Source organism: Borostomias antarcticus, assembly GCF_949987555.1.
Source record: "Borostomias antarcticus genome assembly, chromosome: 1".
NCBI lineage: Eukaryota > Metazoa > Chordata > Actinopteri > Stomiiformes > Stomiidae > Borostomias > Borostomias antarcticus.
The window spans coordinates 58,531,599-58,553,710 of record NC_140234.1 but is presented as its reverse complement, the minus strand read 5'-3'; the positions used below and the strand labels follow the sequence as shown (position 1 = coordinate 58,553,710).

The 22,112-nt window shown below is 53.6% G+C and overlaps 1 protein-coding gene across 1 annotated transcript; it reads right to left on the bottom strand.

Moving 5' to 3' along the window:
* Positions 1-1,338: 1,338 nt before the first annotated feature.
* arhgap32b (Rho GTPase activating protein 32b) lies at positions 1,339-17,335 on the bottom strand. Its single transcript, XM_084437036.1, has 12 exons — positions 17,215-17,335; positions 13,927-14,029; positions 12,690-12,834; positions 10,803-10,885; positions 9,707-9,814; positions 8,929-9,074; positions 8,201-8,402; positions 7,923-8,068; positions 7,746-7,820; positions 6,531-7,367; positions 5,610-6,136; positions 1,339-3,697 (listed from the first exon to the last, which is right to left on the bottom strand). Exons 1-12 carry the CDS (start codon positions 17,318-17,320, stop codon positions 1,349-1,351), a joined length of 4,827 nt encoding a protein of 1,608 aa, XP_084293162.1. The 5' UTR covers positions 17,321-17,335; the 3' UTR covers positions 1,339-1,348.
* Between the last annotated feature and the right edge of the window lie 4,777 nt (positions 17,336-22,112).

Below are 22,112 nucleotides of genomic sequence, written 5' to 3'. Positions count from 1 at the left end.
ACTACTTATTTCTGTGGTACACCAGACACTGATGAATCACTTGACTTTAAGATATTGTCATTGGTGCTTTATGACCATGTATTAAGACCATGTATGACTTACAAGAAATATTAAATAAACCCGTAAAATTGAACTGAGCCCGGGTCAAAACTATTTAAATATGTATAAAGTGCTAGAATGAGGTTCTGTTTTGGTTTTGATGTACTTTTGTCATACAAAGTACACTATTGATGCTACCCGCTAGGGTGCTTTAGTGAATATTTTACTCAAATAGCAAATACAGTAGTATATTCAGTTTTTCAGATCCATCCATTTGGTCATATAACTTTATTCCATGTATCCAGTCCACTCATGTCCTGTAAGAATCGGAGGAAATAAAGTGACTACAAAACGAACACACCGAGTTATTCTTTTACATCTCTCAAGGTAACAGGCATTCTTACAACCATTCTTAAGTTCATACATTTGTGCAGGAATGCTTTCAGTCAGTCAAAGACTCGGCCAAAATGATTGGTCCCTCTTACAATGAAGAACACACCCCTGTACCCAAAACATTCCATTTGAGTTCGATTCACCGTTTTATAGCAAAAATACGTAAAATCTAGAATGGCACAGTCACAGAGCAAATAAAATATTGAGATAACACTACTGTATCAAGTGAAAGTACCCATTGCAGAATCTAACCCACTTGTGACTCTTGGGCTTCAAACCCAATTCAGAAGTGTTTGAAGATTCAAAGTGAGCAGTGTACCACCTAGTTGTGTACATAGAAACATGAGGGCACAACGACATACAGAGTTCGTCCTCACAACCGTTACTGTAACATCCATAAAATACACACAGGATATCAGGATACTCAGAACTGTTCTGTAAGAGAAGAGTACATGCATTTCTAAAATGCAAAACTTCAATCCCCATTATGTTTTGTACCCTCAGGCTCCAGCTAAAACAAAAACTGGAAATCAAAATAAAAAAAATCCCTTTTTACCAGTAGTTCTATTTATACACGTATACATTTTTGCAGTTCTGGTGTGACGTACCGTTCACTTTTAATATCATATACATTTATATGACCGACCACCGTTTCAATAAGTCACAACAGTATGGCCTTTTGACAATTGAAGATATTATGGTACATTCAGTACAATTTGTAAAAAGTCTTTTAGAATTTTACTTTACAATTCATTAAAAATACAGGAGAACAAAAATAATGGTCAAGACGACAGTCCGCTGTCCTGCAGAGGCTGATAACCTTTCCTATCTCGAGCGAGTCAACTTATTTAGCGTCCTTCACGCGGCTGAAAGTTTGTCTTCTCGTTTTGGACGCGTTCCGTCCCCCGAGTCCCTCTCATTCGGCGTGTATCTCGGTCTCGGACCTCTGCAGGGCGAGCTCAGCCTGGATGAAGGCGCCCTGGCCCAGGGCGGTGGAGTAGGCTCTGTTGCTGTGGGCGGCGGTGAGGCCCGGCGTGGGGAAGGGCCCGGCTCCTCCTCCTCCTCCTCCTCCCCCAGCGCGGGGCGGGGCCTGAGGCCCGGCCGGGTAGTGGTCCAGGTTGTCGTAGTGCGACTGGACCGTCATGGTGCTGTGTCTCTGGTAGGCGTACTCTCTCTCCGGGTCCGGCGTCGGCTGGAAATGCTGGCGCTCTCGGTTGGCGCGCTCCGGTTTGGGAGGGGCTACGGCCTTGGCGGCTGGCGTCTGGTCGTCCGCGTCGTGGTAGCCGCTAGTGGTTTTGACCCTGTTCGTGTGGCGGTCGAGGTCGGGGCGCTCGTAGCGGGGCTGGAAGCCCCTGGCGTCCGGGTGCTCCTGCTGCCAGTGCTTGGCGCCGCCGCAGCCGTCGCCCGTCTCGAACTTGGCGTCCTGCTGGTGGGACAGGCTGCGTGTGAGGGGCGGGGCTTGGCACGCCCGGGCGCCGCCCTGCTTGTCTCCGGTCCCGTTCCCCTGACAGTGCTTCTCCGTCTCCATGTACATGAGGGCGTCGGCGTCCGGGTGTCGGGAGGAGGAGGCGGCACCGGGGTGGTGCTGGGCGCCGTAGCGCCCCTCCTTGCCCTCGGCCGCCATCAGCGCCGCCTTCCCCGGGTCCGACTTGCTGCGCAGGTGCAGGGTCTCGTAGGCCGACGCCGCGTCTGCCGCCGGCGACACGAACAAACCCACGTTGTCGTACTGCGACATGACGGGCGTCTTCATCTTCTGCCGGGCGCGGCTCTCCCGGCGGACCGAGTGCACGCGGTAGCGCTCCAGCTCGTCGGCCGGGTCCCAGGCGAAGTAGACGGCGGCGGCTCCTCCCTTGGCGCCGCCGTGGTGCCCCGGGGGCATGTCCCGGCTCACGAAGCTGTGCTCCTTCCCAGGGGGGGGCGGGGGAGGGAGGACGTGGTGGCGGGTCAGGTAGTGGTAGCCCCCCGCCTTGCCCCCGGACCGGCTGAGGTCCCGCGGCCCCAGGTCCCTGCTGCTGAAGGAGTGGATGTGACGCAGCCGGATGGTTCCGTACGGGTCCACGTCGTAGTAGGGCGCGTCCAGCGGGCTGCCCCCTGAATACGGGCTGTACCGGTACTGGACCCGCCCGTTCTCGAAGTACGGCTGCAGCTGGGTGACGTGGTAGTCGGCCTGCGATGGCGCCGGTGGCGGCGCCGGCGGCGGGTAAGCCTTGCAGCTGTAGACGGGCCGCTGGTAGTAGAACAGCTCGTCGTCCGGCGGGACCTCGGTCCGTTGGATCGGCGCCGAGCGCACGGCCGACGGCATGTGCAGCGAGTGCACCCGCCGGATGCTGGGGTAGACGTGGGCGGCGGCGGCGGAGGCGTCGTAGCCCGGGCCGCGGTGCCCCGCCCCCAGGGAGACGTACTCGGCGCCGTGGAGGGACGGCCCCGCCCGGGACTTGACGGACTGGTGGTAGGACCTGGGGCCCAGGGTGTGGTAGCGGGCGTCGGCGCGGGCGCTGTACGGGAGCTGCGGTTCGGACTTGGACGCGTAGGAGAGGTGCGCGGCGGCGCCGGCGTCCGGGCGGTAGTGGTACAGCACCGACGGCAGGCCGACAGACACCCCTCGCTGGTGGTAGTAGGCCTCGCCTACGGGGGGCTCCAGCGAGGCCGCCTCCCCTTGGCTGTGGTACAGGTGGGTCGCCTGGTGGGCGGAGAGCTTGCGGGCGGGGGGGGGCGGGTGGTGCGGGGGCGGCTCCTCCTCCTCCGCCGGCGGGCCGGGGGTCTTCGGGGGCTCGGCCGGGGCGGCGTGGAGGCCGGCGGCCTCCGTCTGACTGAGGGCGGCGGCGGCCAGTTTGCTCTCGATGGAGCGGACGGGCGGGGCCGGTGGCGTGGGGCCGTAGGCGTGGTGGGGGTGGTGGTGGAGGTGGTGGTGGGCGGGGCCTGGCTGCACCGGCTTGATGGCTTCCCACGGCTTGTCCGGCGCCGACTCGGGCGGGGTGGGGGCCACTCGGGCGTTGGGCTGGGGGTGAGGCTGGGGGTGAGAAGGCTGTGTTTGAGGCTGAGGCTGTGTTTGAGGCTGTGTTTGAGGCGGAGGCTGTACTTGATTCTGAGTGGGAGGCGGAAGCTCTGTTTGGGTCTGAGGCTGTGTTTGAGGCTGTGTTTGAGGCTGTATTTGAGGCTGTATTTGAGGCTGGGGCTGTTTTTGGGGCAGGGGCTGGAGAATGGCCACCGGGTGCTCCGAGGGTTTGGGAAGAATCGGCGGCCGGACAGTCTCCTCGTTCTGGACCTGTAAATAAAAGACAAAACTAAACTATAGCATCTTAAATGGTCCTATCCTAGATACAGTACTGTGCAAAAGTCTTAGGCTGCCACCAAAGAAAATAATGTTAAAAGCTATTTATCTGGGCGTTAAGTGTTTATGTGCCTGAAAAAACACAACATAAAACATTGGAATAAACACAGTCATTAATACAAAAAAAGTAATATACTGTAAGAATAAAAAACGTCAGTAGCTGTCCATGGTGTAGGTGAACAGTCTGAAGAGAATCTGAGGCACTCTGGGAATTAAAAAAACAAACAAATCGTTATTGAATCATGGACCAAAATATGAAGTTCTTGTTTTTAAAAGAAGTTGGTATTTTGTGTGGCCTCCCTTAGAACACAAAATTCTCTTTAGTACACTGCTGTCATTTTAATAGTCCTGTGGTAAATGCTTCCCAAGCTTCTTGGGAGGATTACAGATTTTATTTGTATTATTATTAATATTAATGTTTATTTGTAGTGACTGTAATGTTATATAGTGTTTTTACGAGCAAATAAACACTGTCCAGATAAATAGCTTTAAACCATTTTTTGACTGTAGCACAGTGCTGTAGGGGGCTGATATGGTGTTGGGAGGTGTTCAGCTGTAGGGGGCTGATATGGTGTTGGGAGGTGTTCAGGGGGCTGATATGGTGTTGGGAGGTGTTCAGCTGTAGGGGGCTGATATGGTGTTGGGAGGTGTTCAGCTGTAGGGGGCTGATATGGTGTTGGGAGGTGTTCAGGGGGCTGATATGGTGTTGGGAGGTGTTCAGGGGGCTGATATGGTGTTGGGAGGTGTTCAGGGGGCTGATATGGTGTTGGGAGGTGTTCATGGGGCTGATATGGTGTTGGGAGGTGTTCAGGGGGCTGATATGGTGTTGGGAGGTGTTCAGCTGTAGGGGGCTGATATGGTGTTGGGAGGTGTTCAGGGGGCTGATATGGTGTTGGGAGGTGTTCAGCTGCAGGGGGCTGATATGGTGTTGGGAGGTGTTCAGCTGTAGGGGGCTGATATGGTGTTGGGAGGTGTTCAGCTGCAGGGGGCTGATATGGTGTTGGGAGGTGTTCAGCTGTAGGGGGCTGATATGGTGTTGGGAGGTGTTCAGGTGGCTGATATGGTGTTGGGAGGTGTTCAGGTGGCTGATATGGTGTTGGGAGGTGTTCAGGGGGCTGATATGGTGTTGGGAGGTGTTCAGGTGGCTGATATGGTGTTGGGAGGTGTTCAGGGGGCTGATATGGTGTTGGGAGGTGTTCAGCTGTAGGGGGCTGATATGGTGTTGGGAGGTGTTCAGCTGTAGGGGGCTGATATGGTGTTGGGAGGTGTTCAGGGGGCTGATATGGTGTTGGGAGGTGTTCAGGGGGCTGATATGGTGTTGGGAGGTGTTCAGGGGGCTGATATGGTGTTGGGAGGTGTTCAGGGGGCTGATATGGTGTTGGGAGGTGTTCAGGGGGCTGATATGGTGTTGGGAGGTGTTCAGGGGGCTGATATGGTGTTGGGAGGTGTTCAGCTGTAGGGGGCTGATATGGTGTTGGGAGGTGTTCAGGGGGCTGATATGGTGTTGGGAGGTGTTCAGGTGGCTGATATGGTGTTGGGAGGTGTTCAGGGGGCTGATATGGTGTTGGGAGGTGTTCAGCTGTAGGGGGCTGATATGGTGTTGGGAGGTGTTCAGCTGTAGGGGGCTGATATGGTGTTGGGAGGTGTTCAGGGGGCTGATATGGTGTTGGGAGGTGTTCAGCTGTAGGGGGCTGATATGGTGTTGGGAGGTGTTCAGGGGGCTGATATGGTGTTGGGAGGTGTTCAGGGGGCTGATATGGTGTTGGGAGGTGTTCAGGGGGCTGATATGGTGTTGGGAGGTGTTCAGCTGCAGGGGGCTGATATGGTGTTGGGAGGTGTTCAGTACCTCAGGCGCAGGCGGTAGCTGCACGCCGGCGTCCCTGCTGCTGGGGGCGGGGCCAGTGGACCCGGCGCTGATGGGAACCTGCCCCACGGCGGGCTGCTCCCTGGCCGGACTCCTCCGCGTGGGGGGAGACCCCTGGGGTGCGTCGGGGTTGGGGAGGTGGGGAGGCGTGGTCGGGGTGACGGCGTCCGCGGGAGGGGTCCCGGCGTCGTCGGGGTGGGCCGACTCGGGCGGTTGGTACTGCTGGTCGACGGGGGCGGCGGCGGGAGGGGGGGGGGAGGACGCCTCCTCGCTGGGCGTCCACGCGGCCAGGGGCGGGGGCCAGTCCGGGCTGTCCGGTGGGGGGGAGGGCGCCCCCCTGTGGTGCAGGGCCGAGGCCTGCTGGGCCGTCTCCGCCAGGGCCATGGCCAGGAGGCGGGCGGCGTTCTTCGGAGGAGGAGGAGGAGGGGGGGGGGAGGAGGACGGGGAGGTTACGGGGCCTAGGGGGTCTGGGGGGGCGGGGCCCCGTGGAGAGTCCAGAGCTAAGGCTCCTGGGAGAGGGACGAAGAAAAAACAAAACAGAAGGGAACCCCGGGTGAGGAGAGTGTGAGAGAGACGCGCCCGCCGGACGGAGGAGAAACGTGGGGGGGGGGGGGGGGGGGGGAGAGCAGGCAGGCAGGCAGGCTCGGTGTTCAGGAGGACAGAGAAGGAAATGTTAGGCATGGCGCTGGGGCATCATGGGAAAAAGATTTCTCTGAGCTGAAATCCATGCAAGGTGTTAAAGGCGTGGGAAACTACACCTAGAAATGAAACAGGCACTCGTTTAACGGCACAATCCAGAACAGAGAAGACCGTCTAACTCCAACCAACACACCCTAAACGTTGAGGGGGGAAAAAATATAAAGATGACAGCAAAAGTTTCGAGACAAGTGGAGCTCCGCCTACCTGGCTGTTCCCGGGGGGGCGTGGCTACGGTCGTCCGGGCGCTCTCTCCTCCTCCCAGGAAGAAGTCGTCGGTGGCGTCGTCGTCGTCGAAGGCGGCGAGCTTACAGTGCAGTTCCGTGTGGAAGGCGTGGCTCAGGTACGGCTCGTCGGACCCCAGCAGCAGCGAGCCCATGAGGGGGGGCGAGACCCGGGGCGCCGAGGTAGGGGGGGCGGGCTGAGGGGGAGGAGCCTTGCCCTCCGGGGTCTTACCGGGGAAGTCCAAGGAGAACGGCTCCGAAACGGCCAGGGGAGCCATACTTGCCGACTGTCCGCTCTTAATCGGGGACACGGCCTGGATGGGTTTCTCTGTGTAGGAGTAGGAAGTGGTCAGCTTCTTGCACTCTGTTTTTTCGCCGAATTCCGGGCACAGGAAGGGGTTGGTGAACTTGCCCAGGCCCGGGAAGGCGGGCGAGGCGGGTTCCGGGTCGTTGAAGCCGGACCCCAGGCTCCCGGGGCTCCTCTTCGGACCGCCGCTGCCCGCGGACGCCGGGGATGAGTCTCCCAGGGGGAAGGAGAACGAGGCGTCGGGGAGGCTGCACTGGAAGGACATGGGGTCGAAGTCCAGCGACGCCATGCCGATGTCCGGCGGGCTGAGGTCCACTTCCTCGCCGGCGGAGCGCGGCGGCGAGATGAGCGCCGGCACGCGGATGGACGGCCCGTCGTCGCCGTCGCTGTCGCCCTCCAGGTTGTCGTAGGAGTTGCAGTGCTGCCGGCCGTCCAGCAGGTCGCCGTTGAAGGAGGCGGAGAGGGCGTCGCTGCTGGAGCGCGGGCGCCGTGGGCGGTACACCTTCGACTCGCCTGGCAGGGAGGGGGAGACGACTCGGTTAGCTCCGTTACACTTCGCAAATTACAAACAGACAAATTCGTGTACGCGGCGATATGTTTCAGGACACGATCGCAGAAACGGGGCTATCGGAAAGGCTGTTCGTGTTTATTTTGGATCGCTAATCGCTATTCGCTAATCATCCCAGGGTCCGCTGTTCAGGATCAAATCGGAGATGTTATGTTCCCTGGAGTTGAGAGCGTTACCGCCTCAGCGTCTTAGACGAAGAACAGACCGAAAAAACAGCCAACATTTTGTCGATTACCCTGGAAAGGAGCATGCGAGGTTTTGAAACTTTATCCAACGTCATTGTGAAACGCTTAAAAACACACACACACAAAAAAAAACACTACCTTCCACGTTGTGTAGCGAGGTGAGCGACTCCTCGCTCTTGGCTGACCGGAGTGTTCCCGTGTCCCCTCGGCCACCTGTGACACGGAGGTAAGCCAGGCTTATTATGGTCTGTCTGTCTGTAGCCGACAGTCGGGTGACGGCAGCGGCAGTTGCTGTGTGACAGTTGGGGGACTCACCTGCCAGCGCCATGGCCTTCAGCTCGCTGGGCTCGCTGGGGTTGCGCTGCAGCTTGCGCTTGGACATGGACGACGACTTGCCCAGGTTGAAGAAGGAGCGCCAGCTGCCCACCGGCGACTTCCTGGACTTCACAGGGGGCCTCTTCCTGTTAACGGGGGGGCGAAGAGGAAGTCAAAACCGTCGGTAATTACACTCCACAGCCGGCGGTAATTTCACTCTGCCATCTAACTACCGACTACATGATCTCTCCAGACCGCTGACGGGGGCGTGGCCGTACCTCTCGGTGGGGAACTCGATGACGGTGTGGAACTTGCCCTGCAGGGCGGCCGGCCCCTCGCCCACCTCGATGTACTTGCTGTCGGCCGTCACCGGGGAGTTGATCTGGGCCTGGGTCCGCGCCTGCGCCTCCTCCAGGGTCAGCAGCTTGGTGGACGGGGACGACACCAGCAGGGACTTGGGCCGGGACAGCGAGTTGTGACCTGGCGATGACACAAGAAGCGTGACCCGGTGTACTTTGTTGAGGTGGGGGGCGGAGGGGGGCGGGGCAGAAGCGAGCGGAGGAGGACGAGGTGAGTAGAGATTATCACTAGATACACAACTCGCTTACGAGCAAAGCCCAACATCGAATCCCCCCCCCCCCCACCCCTAACTCCGAATAGTCAAATGTTGCAAACATGGGTGCGGCGTGACCCCAGGTGTCTGAGGCAGTGACCCCAGGTGTCTGAGGGAGTGACCCCAGGTGTCTGAGGCCGTGACCCCAGGGGTCTGAGGCCGTGACCCCAGGTGTCTGAGGCAGTGACCCCAGGTGTCTGAGGGAGTGACCCCAGGTGTCAGAGGCCGTGACCCCAGGGGTCTGAGTCAGTACAAGTAAACTACCTAAGTACATTTTATTTATACAGCACTTCTCACAGACAGGACTCCCAAAGTGCTTCACACAGGTTAAAAACGCATACGAAGAATCGACCGAATGAACCCCAGGGACCAGGACGGGGGTGCGGATCGTACCTGCCCCCTCCCGTATGAGCGAGCTGAGCTTGGGGCTGAAGAGCACGTCCACGTGGTTGAGGATGAACTCCACCACCACCGACTGGATGCGCACCTCCATGAAGGCCGCCGTGCCGCTGAAGCACGCCGACTCGATCTGTTTGGACCTGGAGGACGACAACAACAACACAACAACAACAGGGGATTAAGGCGAGCAGATTGGAATACCTTGTGATTAACACCTTGTGATTAATTTCGCTTGCGAGCGGCGAGTTCCTCCCCCCCGACGCAGATAAAGATTAGTCTGGGGACTTTCAATGACTTATCTTCTATGTCACGTATTGCAGTTAAGGACTAGGCTTTATATGGGTCTGGGACTCCATGCAGCCCTAAATGACTTACTTCCTGGTTAACCTTCCTGTGCAAACGCAGTTATGGAAAAGACGGCTTTAGACTGCCTCACAACGCATTAGAAGCTCACGAGGGAGAAGTCATCCATGTAACTGGATCCGTGCCTCTGCCCGTATTTCGCCGCAGGCTCAAAACTCACCTCTTCAAGAAGTACTACCAGGATCCTCCCTCTTAAGCACCTATTATCGTTTTAGTACTACTTGCACACTCTTGCACTTTGCCTTCAGCAATAGATTATTCTCTTAGTCACTTGTTTAGAAAGGAGGTGCACTTGTGAGTTCTGGTGAGTAGTAGTACACCGGCTTCCTATGTTAAAAGCAACTACTCTAAGTGGCTTTGGATGAAAGCGTCCGTTACATGACTGTAATGTAAGTGGATGTGTTCGTACCTCAGCAGGTTGGGCGCCCAGACGATGGCCAGGTTCTTGCTGTGCATGTTGGTGATGTAGCTGAAGGTGGCCAGGTGGGACAGGTGTCTCATGAGGAACTCCAGCGTCCTGCAGGACAAGGGGGCGCTAGTGAGACACGGCTCCCATTCACAAGAGGGGCTGCTACTGCCTGTATCTATACATCTATACATGTGTATTACTAGATATACCCACACAGCCTGGATGGATGGATGGATGTGTGTGTGTGTGTGTGTGTGTGTGTGTGTGTGTGTGTGTGTGTGTGTGTGTGTGTGGAGATAGATAGATAGAGATAGATAGAGAGAGATAGAGAGAGATAGATAGGTAGAGAGATAGATAGATAGACAGACAGACAGATAGAGAGATAGAGAGATAGATAGGTAGAGAGAGATAGATAGACAGACAGACAGACAGACAGATAGATAGATAGACAGACAGACAGACAGACAGACAGACAGACAGACAGACAGATATACTCCTTGACTCATACTTGTATAGTTATATATTTATACAGACAATGTATGCAGGTACACACAGTATATATCTTATTCTATTCTATACTGCCCAGTTACTGTACATATGGATGTATATAGCCCCTGATATCCCTTTATTATGCTGCTACCCCCCCCCCCCCCCTCTAGTCTCTCTTTTCTGTTACTCTGCATCTAGCGTTTCTCTACTTTCCAAAGTAATTCTCAACTGCTGAAATGCCAATATTCCCCCCGAGGAGATCAATAAAGTCTTATCTTATCTTAATCACCTCTAATGACACTGCAGCAGACACCTCTAAATCACGCTGATTTAACTGCATACTGGACTACTTGAGATGCGCGTGTAAAACCGTGAAGGCGGCGTCGGACCCGATGAACATCAACAACGTCAGCGCGTAATGAGATCATGCCTCGCTGCAGAGGCCATCATTCACAGCCCCGCTAACAGGGCAGAGTAATTAACAACAAGTATCTTCAACCGCTGTTTAAAAAACACACACACACACACAAAAACACACACAAAAACAAAGGGAGTGCAGAGTGCGAGTGTGTTTGCAGCCTGTAGGGGGCAGTGTGGCGGCGCCGACCTGTAGTGCGGCGGAGGCAGCTGCTGGATGACGTCGTGGATTTTGATGAGCCGCTCCTCGTCGGTGGCCGCCGACACGGCCTCCTGAGGGGAGAGGAGGGGAGGGAGGAGAGAGGAGGGAGGAGAGAGGAGAGAGGAGGGAGGGAGGAAGGAGAGAGGAGGGAGGGAGGGAGGAGGGAGGGAGGAGAGAGGAGAGAGGGAGGGAGGGAGGTAGGAGAGAGGAGGGAGGGAGGGAGGAGGGAGGGAGGAGAGAGGAGAGAGGGAGGGAGGGAGGTAGGAGAGAGGGAGGGAGGAAGGAGAAAGGAGGGAGGGAGGGAGGAGAGAGGGAGGGAGGAGAGGAGGGAGGGAAGGAGGGAGGGAGGAGAGAAGGAGGGAGGGAGGAGGGAGAGAGGAGGGAGGGAGGGGAGGAGAGAGGGAGGGAGGGAGGAGAGAGGGAGGAAGGGAGGGAGGGAGGAGAGAGGAGGGAGGGAAGGAGGGAGAGAGGAGGGAGGGAGGGAGGAGAGAGGAGGGAGGGAGGAGAGGACGCAGGGAGGAGAGAGGGAGGAGAGAGGAGGGAGGGAGGGAGGAGAGAGGGAGGAGAGAGGAGGGAGGGAGGGAGGAGAGAGGAGGGAGGAGAGAGGGAGGAGGGAGGAGAGAGGGAGGGAGGGAGGAGAGAGGGAGGAGGGAGGAGAGAGGGAGGGAGGGAGGGAGGGAGGAGAGAGGAGGGAGGGAAGGAGGGAGGGAGGAGAGAGGAGGGAGGGAGGGAGGGAGGGAAGGAGGGAGGGAGGAGAGAGGAGGGAGGGAGGGAGGAGAGAGGAGGGAGGGAGGGAGGAGAGAGGAGGGAGGAGAGAGGAGGGAGGGAGGGGAAGCGTTCAGCAGCTGTTCACACCACTCCACACCTCCACTGCAGGGGGCCAGGTGCTGGGAGGGGGGGGGCGCACTCACACTGGGAGGTTGGGGGGGGGGGCAGAGTGCTGCATCCCCCTCCCCCCCCCCCTCTTCTCCTCAGCTATAGCAACCAGCAAACATCTACTCTATCTTTACGAGCTCGGTCTGTGTGGTTTGGCGCAGGGTTTTTACGTCGTGAGTCGTCGTGTGGTTTTGTCGTGTTTGTAGCAGAGGAGTCTGAAGGATTTTGTAGTTGCTGAGTGGCTTTTAAGATGGCTCCTGAAGAACTATTAGAGTCCCTCGTGGCCGGGGGAGCGTCTGTGATGACTAATACACTTCAGGTGTCTTCTGGATCTTTCTCGAGTTACTCTCGGGTCAGGCAAAGGTCGATGGAAGACCGCCCACACACACCCACACACACACACACACAGATGTGTAAAAGCTGGGGGGATTTGAAAGAGATGTGTAAAGGAGGAATTGGATTCCAGATGGGGTGAATTAACCTGACGCGCCAGATGCTTTGCTACGCATAACCCTCTGGGAACTCTCTGTTGGAAACTGTTTGGAAAAGGGCGGGCACTTTCAAAACTACCTGGCAGGTGATTGGATGAACCGTCTGAAAAAGATCTGAAACGGTCAATCACGCGCTAACTTCAACTCTTCCTGACAGTCATAAAACCTGCCCAGCGTAGCCGATTGTATTTCAAATTCCTCAGAACCGACGCCGATTGGCGAGATCGCAGATCGGAAAATCTCTATTGAGTATCCAGACTGATCTGTGGGTAACAAGGTGAGCTCGCCACATCGGGATGATGTCACCAGGCTGGGGGTGAACGGTAAACACTCTCAACAAAGCCAGGCCAGAGTCCTGTGGAGGACCAACCCTAACCCTAACCCTAACCTTACCCAACTCCCCAAGCTCCCACACCACAACAAAAGGAGCCTTGCGAGTGGCACGCCTACGTCAGTCTAACGCCCTATGAGGTTCAGGTTGGCGAGGAGGAGGCGGGCCGGTGCTTACGGAGAACTTCTCGTAGAGCTGGTAGGTGAGCAGCGGGTTGGGCAGCTCGCGGAAGTACAGCTTGCACAGGGAGCCCACACAGTGGATGTCCTGGATGAACACATCTTTGGTCAGGTCGGGGATCTGCTCCGAGTCGAACTCGTGCCTGGGGGAGGGAAGGAGAGAGAGATGCTGGAGATCGTAGCGCTCTGAAGGGAGTGTTGGATCTTTACAGGCTGGCATATTAACCCCCACCCCAGTGAAAAGGTGCTCAAATCCAAGGCGTATGAACTGGGTCGAATATTCTGGTGAGGGCCCTCTTACAACAATGTTTCTATCTAGAACTTTATTAACCAAACTCTATTTCCTTGTTCAATTTCCTTAGTATTTACAGTACCAAGCATGGTATCACACAGTGTTAATGACATCCTAAAACAAACAACCAGAGCTGAAAAGGATGAAGTGGAATTTCAGACTAGTATGAACCCAGCCACACAAAGACTGAAATTCTTTCAAATCAGGGTGGAGCAACTCAATTTCAAGATGCTGTCAAAGCCTCCCCGGTCTAAATGAAACCCTGTAAATAACATGAACAAACAACTCACTCTGGAGAAAACACGGAAAAAAACACTAGAAATCTCCACCGAATGCTAAAAGCATCATAATCTTGATTTGATGGTTCGGTTTGATGTCAACTGAAGAAAAACTGCAGAAATGCCTTGGACAGCCAGTCAACAGGCCATGGTGCACACACACACATACACACGCACATACACACGCACATACGCTCGCGCGCACACACACAAACACACACACACACACACACACACACACACACACACACACACACACACACACATACACACGCACATACACACATACGCGCGCGCACACACACACTCAAACATACTAACCCACATACAGTAACATGGCAAGTAAGAAGGTAATGGGATTGTTTTTTTGTGTTTTTTTTACAATGTTGATAATCCTGGATGGAATTTTCACGCTATGAGATTTAAAGATTTAGGGCAAGACTGGACTATGTTTTAGAACTCCACCTGTGGAATCTCTGTGTGAGAAGAGCATAATTATTATACTGACTCTGGGACAGTGGTTATCAGGAACACACTTCCTTTATCACCGTCTTTGAACGGTATTGTTTAGTTTTTTTAAAGACGGTGATTTTGTGCTCAGAGTGAGCGTAGTTACCTTAGTTTCTGGTAACTTAACTTAAACGTAGTAAACGTAGTTTCCTTACCGTAGTTTCTGGATGTTGGAGGCGATGCCGGAGAGCCGGTACATCCCGTCCACCACGCCATGTTTCTCGATGAACTCCGTACAGCTCTTGAGGACCTGGGGAACTGAAGCAGCCGGACAGACGACACAGTTACCCTTAAAACATCTCCTGGAATCAAGGCGTGTGCCTGATCGCTCATTGAGCGCTGCATAGGCAAAAGATGAAAGTGTTTTTTCCCGCATTCCTTCTGTGTGTGTGTGTGTGTGTGTGTGTGTGTGCGTGCGTGTGTCTCAGCTGGGAGGGTTTGGAGGTCAGAGTGAGTACAGACAAGAAAAGGACTTGGAAAGCAGTGGAAGAATTTATTGATCCCCGGGTGGAAATTGTACTGTTACGACAACAACAAAACAGACTGGAATGCAAATGGACAACAGACCCAAAATGTACAAGAGTACAAATAAAGTGTACAACATTAGGTAGGACAGCAGCTGGCTACAACTAGCATGGCGCCGGCTTGAATCCAATTGGGATTGGGGATATGGGATTTGTTGTTGGAGGGACAGACGTTGTTTCTACCCCTTTTCACCGAGAACATGTAAGAACCGCCAGACTGGACCAGATGATCAGATAGCAACAAGACACTGCCTGCCAAGGGAGGATGAGAGAGACAGCGAGAGAGACACATGCTTCCCTCCTACTCACAAAGGCGCTAAGCGCCCAGTGATCTACACACACTCGGACAGCGCTGGGCAGCCCAGAAAAATGCCTGTTGTGTTAGTGGTTTGTTTACGTAGCCCGGGGAGAAATGTGTGCTCGTGTGCTGATGGCAAATACAGTCCTTAATAGTTCTCCGTTTCGTCGCGTATCCAAATATAGTATTCAGTGTGTGTGTGTGTGTGTGTGTGTGTGTGTGTGTGTGTGTGTGTCAACCTAAGTTAAATGTGGGTTAGTGAGACAAACGTCCTAATCCTGACCCACACCACACGTAGGATGATGAAAGTGGGACCCCTGGAGGAAGCAGCTGTTCCCCCAAATTCCACGCATAGCACAGAAGAGGAGGAGGACGCAGCTAGGGGCCAAAAACCACTGCATTCTCAGGTTCCTCACAACACTCACTTCGCTGTCGGCGAACGTTTACAAGATCCTGTCACTTCCAACCGCCCCCGGCTAGCTCGGTCAGTCAGAGGAGCGTGACGCTCTTCATCTCACGGTCGTAGGATTCGAGCCCCATGTATCACGTAGGCAAGTGTTGTCGGCAAACTTGTAAGCTGCCCACATTACCTTAAACACTAGCCACTTGTTAGTTTTCCTCAAAGTGTAATAGAGAAGGTGAAGGTACAAGTATGTCAAGCCGCATTGCATGTTGGGACGGGTTCGCCGTTTCGTAAGGGTGGTCGCCATGGCGACCCTAGTTAGGCGTCCCACGGTGGTACGGATGCTCAGCTACATTGAGGTAAATATTCTGAGGTAAATATTCTGAGGTAAAGTCAGTAAAATGTTTAAAGAGACGGAGAAGGGAGCAGAGAAAGAAAAGGGACCCTACCTGGAGAACAATGGTATTTGGACAAAATAAACAACAATGATCCATAGGACTAAGCGGCCCAAAACTGGACTACAGACCCCACTAGCCAGTGGACTACAGACCCCACAAAACCACTGGACATCTCCATTCTGTTCACATGGCTCTGACTGGCTATGTCGTCTGAGGGCACCAATGTCTTCTTCTCATGTGAAATGCAACGTGTGAATACACACACACACACACACACACACACACACACACACACACACGCACACACAGACAAAACATTCAGCCTACAGACCGTGTAGCCAGTCAGACTGAGTAGTACGAGGCTTCATGAGAGAGAAGGAGCCAGAGACCGTGTTTACTAACGCAGTCATGTCTGTGAGTGTGTGTGAGAGAGGGGAAGAGGCTCGTTTGGCCAGACGACTCAGGGTGGATTTCCAGGCCAGCAGCTGCGGAGGGGTTGCCAGATCCCGAACTTGACCTTTGCACCCTCCTCTCAAGCCACAGGGGGTTGCCGGGGAAACCCTCCCAGAGCGCCGGGGCGGGGTGACGGGGTTCATTCCGCCAGGCTGGGCCAGAGCGCCAGGGTGACACCTCATTCGTCTGAAACCTCCGTTGCTGCCTGAGGGGGCGGAGCCAGAGGGACTCGGCCTGGCGTTCGGCCCGCGGGGGTGAGAGAAGACAGGCGTGGGGACATTGGACCGGCCGTCGCCAAGACTAACCGCGCTTCCCGGACGACCCATTAGCCGTGGGTGTGTGACTGCACAGCTGAACGCCTAATAGACGTGTAATAGACGCGTAATAGACGCGTAATAGACGTGTATCTCGGCTTGTGTCAGGTCAAGCCCTTCCACACAGAAAGGTATTAGTCCGGCAGTGCTCTGACCTGTGACCTGATACAAGCCCAGCTCAGGCCAGACTAGTATGAACCAAGCCATACAAAGACTATCAGGGTGGGGCAACTGTGTTGGCTGTCGACCCCTGACCATAGGGTCCATTAATCTCTTGTTTATATGCTTGTTAAAGAAGGTGGGCTTTATAAAATAGCTATAATGTTCATGGTTTCAACAGCTTAGTTGAGATCACAGCGTAATATGAATATCATGCTTCTTCAAAGCCACAGTATGTAGGATTTTTGTAAGAATCTGGTGAATTTGGTGTCAGCGAACTAGTGTTTAATTATTTTATTTTTTATGTTTGGAGCTGAGGGTGCCTCCTCCCACGGAGGCGTGGCCACAACTGGCTCAAAGCGTGCGCGCGTGTGCGTGTGTGTGTGTGTGTGTGTGCATGCTGAGATTCAATCAGCAACACCAGGCATTTCCCTAGAGCCTTATTGGGAAGTGTGGATGTACCCGAACCCACACACCCCTGAATGTGAAGCAGACTGACTCACAGATGGGATTTTCCCCGAGTGCTACAGCGTGTGTGTGTGTGTGTGTGTGTGCGTGTATATGTATGCGTGTGTGTGCGTGTGTGTGTGTGTGTGTGTGTATATTTATGTGTGTATGTGCGTGTGTGTGTGTGTGCGTGTGTATGTATGTGCGTGTATGTGCGTGTGTGCGTGTATATATATGTGTGTATGTGCGCGTGTGTGTGTGTATGTGCGTGTATGTGTGTGCGTGTATATTGTTGTGTGTGCGTGCGTGTATATATGTGTGTATGTTCGTGTATGTGTGTGCGTGTGTGCGTGCTTGTATATTTATGTGTGTATGTGCGTGTGTGTGTGTGCGTGTGTGTATATGAATGTGCGTGTGCGTGTGTGTGAGTGTGCGCGCGTGTCTCACCATCGTGGCCTGAGTTGAGCAGGTGTTCCCCCAGGTCGCAGCCAAACACCCTCTCCCTCAGGATGCCTCTCTGCTTCAGCTTCTGCTTGGTGGGCCGGGACTTCATGAAGGTGCGCAGGAAAGTGATCAGCTTCCCGTGCTTCTTAGACACTGAAGACACACACACACACACACACGTTACATCTAGGTTTAATACTTACACAGTAATCACACCCCGAGCTACGACCGTGCTACAATTCTCTCATACCTCAGCAGATGAGAAAAACTATTCATTCAGTCGGTGAAGTTTAGACCGTCTGCCGAGACCAGAAACACTCCACGGTGACTACACAGTGACCACGGACTCTCCATGGCTTGTCCTATTCAGACCCAAACACTGTAACCGTGAGAAACTCTGTACGAGCCAGTGAGCGATTCTTTTCTTCCTCTAAATCCTTCTCTCCATCCTCAATGCGAGGGCAGCCTTCCATTACAGCCTAACCCTAAACCCCCCGGCTCTCATAGACACCACCTCCAGGGCAAATGCAAAGACATCCTTCTCATCCCTAACGCCAGCACTTCTGGATGCTTCCATATCAGAAGGCCGGCGGTCGTCTGAAACCCCAAAACCCTCTCGTTCAGACGACGCGTCTTTAAAAAGCTCGTTTTTTTTCCCATTTGGGAGAATGTGGAAAAGCTATCAAGTGAAAAAATCGGCCGCTATTGGAGAGAACAATGGAGTTGGCATAGCTGCAAACTTTTGTTCGCAAATCCTACCCTGTGAATTGTAGACCAAGGGGCCAAATTCCCCCCTGGAAAGGAGTGAGCCCTGCGATGATGCGGAAATAAGCCCCACTGCCGCGCCGGGCGACGCAAAGGAATCTCAATTCACTCAACGACGACAACAAAAAAATCCTCGACAAGTAATCTAAACGTCATCCATCTCCGTCACTTAACGGTCAATTACTAACGCACGATTTCTGGCGTGGGTATTTTATTATTGTGTACCGCGCAAGAACGACGCAGCATCCAGATCGTCAATCTGACTCCACTGTTCACAATCCAAATATAGGCAGAGAATCGAAGCGTGTTTCCCCCCCCCTTCTACCCCCCCGCCGCAAAGCGCTGAGGCAGCTTTGTTTACAGAGCGCTGAGGCCTCGCTGGGCTTTTTGCGTATCGCGTGGGGGGGGGGGGGGGCTGACGGCGCAGACCCTATCGACTTACACCGGGCTTGTCGCCGTTATTTAGGAGCCCCCGCGTCGCCCTGGGCTTCTGGGACGAGAGTTCGAGACGAGCGAGACTTTCCAGAGACTTGTCTGAGTCGGACTCGTCTGTTCAATGTCAGCTGGCAGCCGGGGGGGGGGCGGGGGGTAGGGTGGATGTGGGGGCACGTGTGGAAAAATCAACACTATCTGCAGCAACAGCACATAGTTCACTGGTGAAGCAGTCTTCGAGAAGATCTACCAAAATGTCCGACTTATGTGACGAGCTGCTGCGGCAGGGTTGGGTGCTGCCCTGCACTATCCTGGGCCACACGGATTTATCTGATTTATAGCCGGGGGGTGGGGGGGGGGGGTTAAGAAACCAGAGGCCAAGCTTTGCAGATCTGGATGATGTAAAATTTTCCCAGGCAGTTGCTGGAAGCTTCTTTTATTTTGGAATGAGCATGAAAACCTATAAAAACAGACTGAGTCATAGTCATGGTGGTGGTGGTGGGGGGTCAGGGAGTTGGTCCTCTGATGATGAAATAGCTCCCATGATGCTTCAGGAGGGTAGACGACCCGGCAGTCTTTGAGCCAAAAGCCTCACCCTGAGATTAGCCTGAAGAAAGCCATACGACTTCAGAGGAATGCTGGTGGATTAATAACAGTAGTTTAAGTTGATTTGTATTTATGAGTATCAAGGGGCAGACATAACTATTCAAAACAAATGCAGGCTAATGTTCGAACTGTATTCGATTAAGACATTCCTACATTTTGTCTCCAAAGAGAAGATATGCAGTATTCAGAAGTGGAAAGCATGGTGTGAAGGTGTAAGGTGTAGATGAAACCACATTTTCAGAGGTGAAACAATGCTACTGTGTGTTCTTATCTTTAGGTTTACAGTTGAGGGCACCAGCAGTAACACACATCCCTATCAGCCAGGATCAATCTGCAGCACCATTCGTAATAAGACAGCTGGTCTGTGTTATTCCAACTCCTGGCCCTTTCCAATATTATCCAGGGAAACGTTTGGAATCAAAATATCTGGGAAAAAAGAAGAATCTCAATAATTTCCTCCTCCCAGACCGCTTGTGCCTTTATAGGTCAGACCAATTCCACTCCCTCCGCGCCATGACAGCTGCTTTGAGCTACAAGTGGGGAGAGAGAGGGGAGAGAAAGAGTGACAGAAAGGGAGAGGGGAAGGGGGGGGGGGTCATAGCTCAGATGGGGCCCTAGACGGAGAGCTATCCAAACTGTTGTGATTGGGAGTGCCCGTGTGACAGGCAGGCTGGCCCCAGTGCGCTCTGGGACAGGATGTGCGGTAAAGTAACCGTCGGACGTTAATAGGAAACCTCACGCTCTCCATCTCCCACACATCAACTGATGCATTCCTTTCCATTAGACGGGCTCTTTTTCAAAGGGATGCACCCTCGTGTTTCCATCCGGTAAAACCAACGCAAGGTCAATCTGTTAGTGCGACTAGCGGCCATTACTTTTTTTCCGCCTTTTTCAGCAGTTTTTTTTTTTATGGACACTGACATATGAACGATAGAAAAATGTTTTCCAAAGTCATCACTGGCAAACCAACTGTTTTAATCCATGCCCAACAGGTGGGCCGACGGCGGAGAAATACTCCCCCGTCTCAAGTATAAACACTCCATCAGCAAGTCTGAAAAGCGGGCCTTTTAACAACCGACTTGTGCTCAACAGGCCAGATCGCTCCCACTTTCCTGCCCAATTACCTCCTCCTCCCCCACCTGCCCAATTACCTCCTCCTCCCCCACCTGCCCAATTACCTCCTCCTCCCCCACCTGCCCAATTACCTCCTCCTCCCCCACCTGCCCAATTACCTCCTCCTCCCCCACCTGCCCAATTACCTCCTCCTCCCCCAGCTAACAACAGCGCTCTTTTGACACAAGCGCTATTTACAAAGGACTTGGCAGCGGAGCAACGCTAGCGATCCACAGCCGTCCAGCCTGCAACGTGAAGCCAGGATGTGACACACAACACCAATATTTCCAATACGAAAACAGCTGCCAGATACGAAAGCCTTAATTAGTGTCACCGGGGGCCATTTTGTGTGAGAAGTAAACAGCGGAGCGGTATCTGCCCATTAGAACCCGGTCCCACGGAGCCAGGGAGCTCTTTTGGGTTATCAGAGCTGGAGCGTGTGGTCACAGCCGGGCCAGAATAGCTGCTTGTTCCACTGGAGAGACTCACCAGATAGTTCTGGCAGAGAGAGACCACGGCAACCAGCAACCAGTGGTCTCACAGGACAGCTATGCAATGTGGTCCTCACTGTGTGGACTATGAAACTAGGAGCAATGCCTGTGTTGGTAAAAAGAGTGATTTCATCGTGACGTCTTCTTTCCAACGGTTTTCCGGCCTGCAGACTGAGGCAATCTTGGCCTGCGGAGGCTGCAGGAGTCACTAGGTTTTTCCCTCCAACAACCACAGGTTTACTGTTCACACAGGCTACAGTCTTCAGGAGCACGGCGTGAACAATGGGCTGACGTTTCAATATAACCACCGTTAAATATTAACAGACTTTGAAAGACGCTGAGCAGGTAAGGCTGTCGGTACAGTTCACATATATATCCATACGCACACACACACACACACACACACACACACACACACACACACACACACACACACACACACACACACACTTGGGAGGCAATTCTCCTTCAAACAACCAACCATGCCAGAAAATGACAACAGAAAAACGCACGCACACACGCACACACGCACACACAGGCTATTTAAAAGTATAAAAAGGCTGTGAATTAATCAGTCTCTGGGGTAGGCTAGCTTACAATTAGCCGTTTCAAATTCTACACAGCTTTTCGACCGATAAAATAATTAGGACCGTGTCTGAAACGCTGTTCCCCATCTCCGGAGCTGCACCCCGCAACCTCAAACAAGTCTTACCTCCAATTCCCTCGGTGGGACTCGTGGTTTGTGAAATGACTTCAAACGGGGAGTCTGAAGAAAACTGCACGCATTTCCTTACAGACCCCCGTACTGAAACAGCAACTCTTCACAACCGACACCGGTAAACTGAACAGCCAATAAAGATGTTCCCTGGCGGTGGACTAATGAGCGCGGTACCTCCACAACACAGCGCAGCAGAGTCTACTGCCCAGTTCAAACTGTGCTCTCCCCTCCTCTCCTCTCCTCTCCAGCCCGACCAGCCATCGCTTCGGACAGCCCCTCTCTCCCGGATCGGTTTACACTCCAGCTCTGCTCCACATCTGCTTCGGAAAATCGCGCACATGCAAATCGATGTAGCACACCGACCCTATTCCGCTTCAAACTAGGTTCCTATTCCGCTTCAAACTAGGTCCCTATTCCGCTTCAAACTAGGTCCCTATTCCGCTTTAAACTAGGTCCCTATTCCGCTTCAAACTAGGTCCCTATTCCGCTTCAAACTAGGTCCCTATTCCGCTTCAAACTAGGTCCCTATTCCGCTTCAAACTAGGTCATACATTTCGCTCGTCATAGGCGGGCGCATATGAGAAATGTAATTCGTAATCATTGTTTAATGACGTAAAAAACAACAACTGTTGTGTCCGTAGTCAAAACAGCAGCGAATCCATTTCCATCCATCCCCGGTGTTAATATTTATGTTAACTTCAGCGGTCACAAAAGACTAAACTTTATCGATTATCAACACGGGTTACAACTGTGAATGGACGCACTGCTGTTTCTTA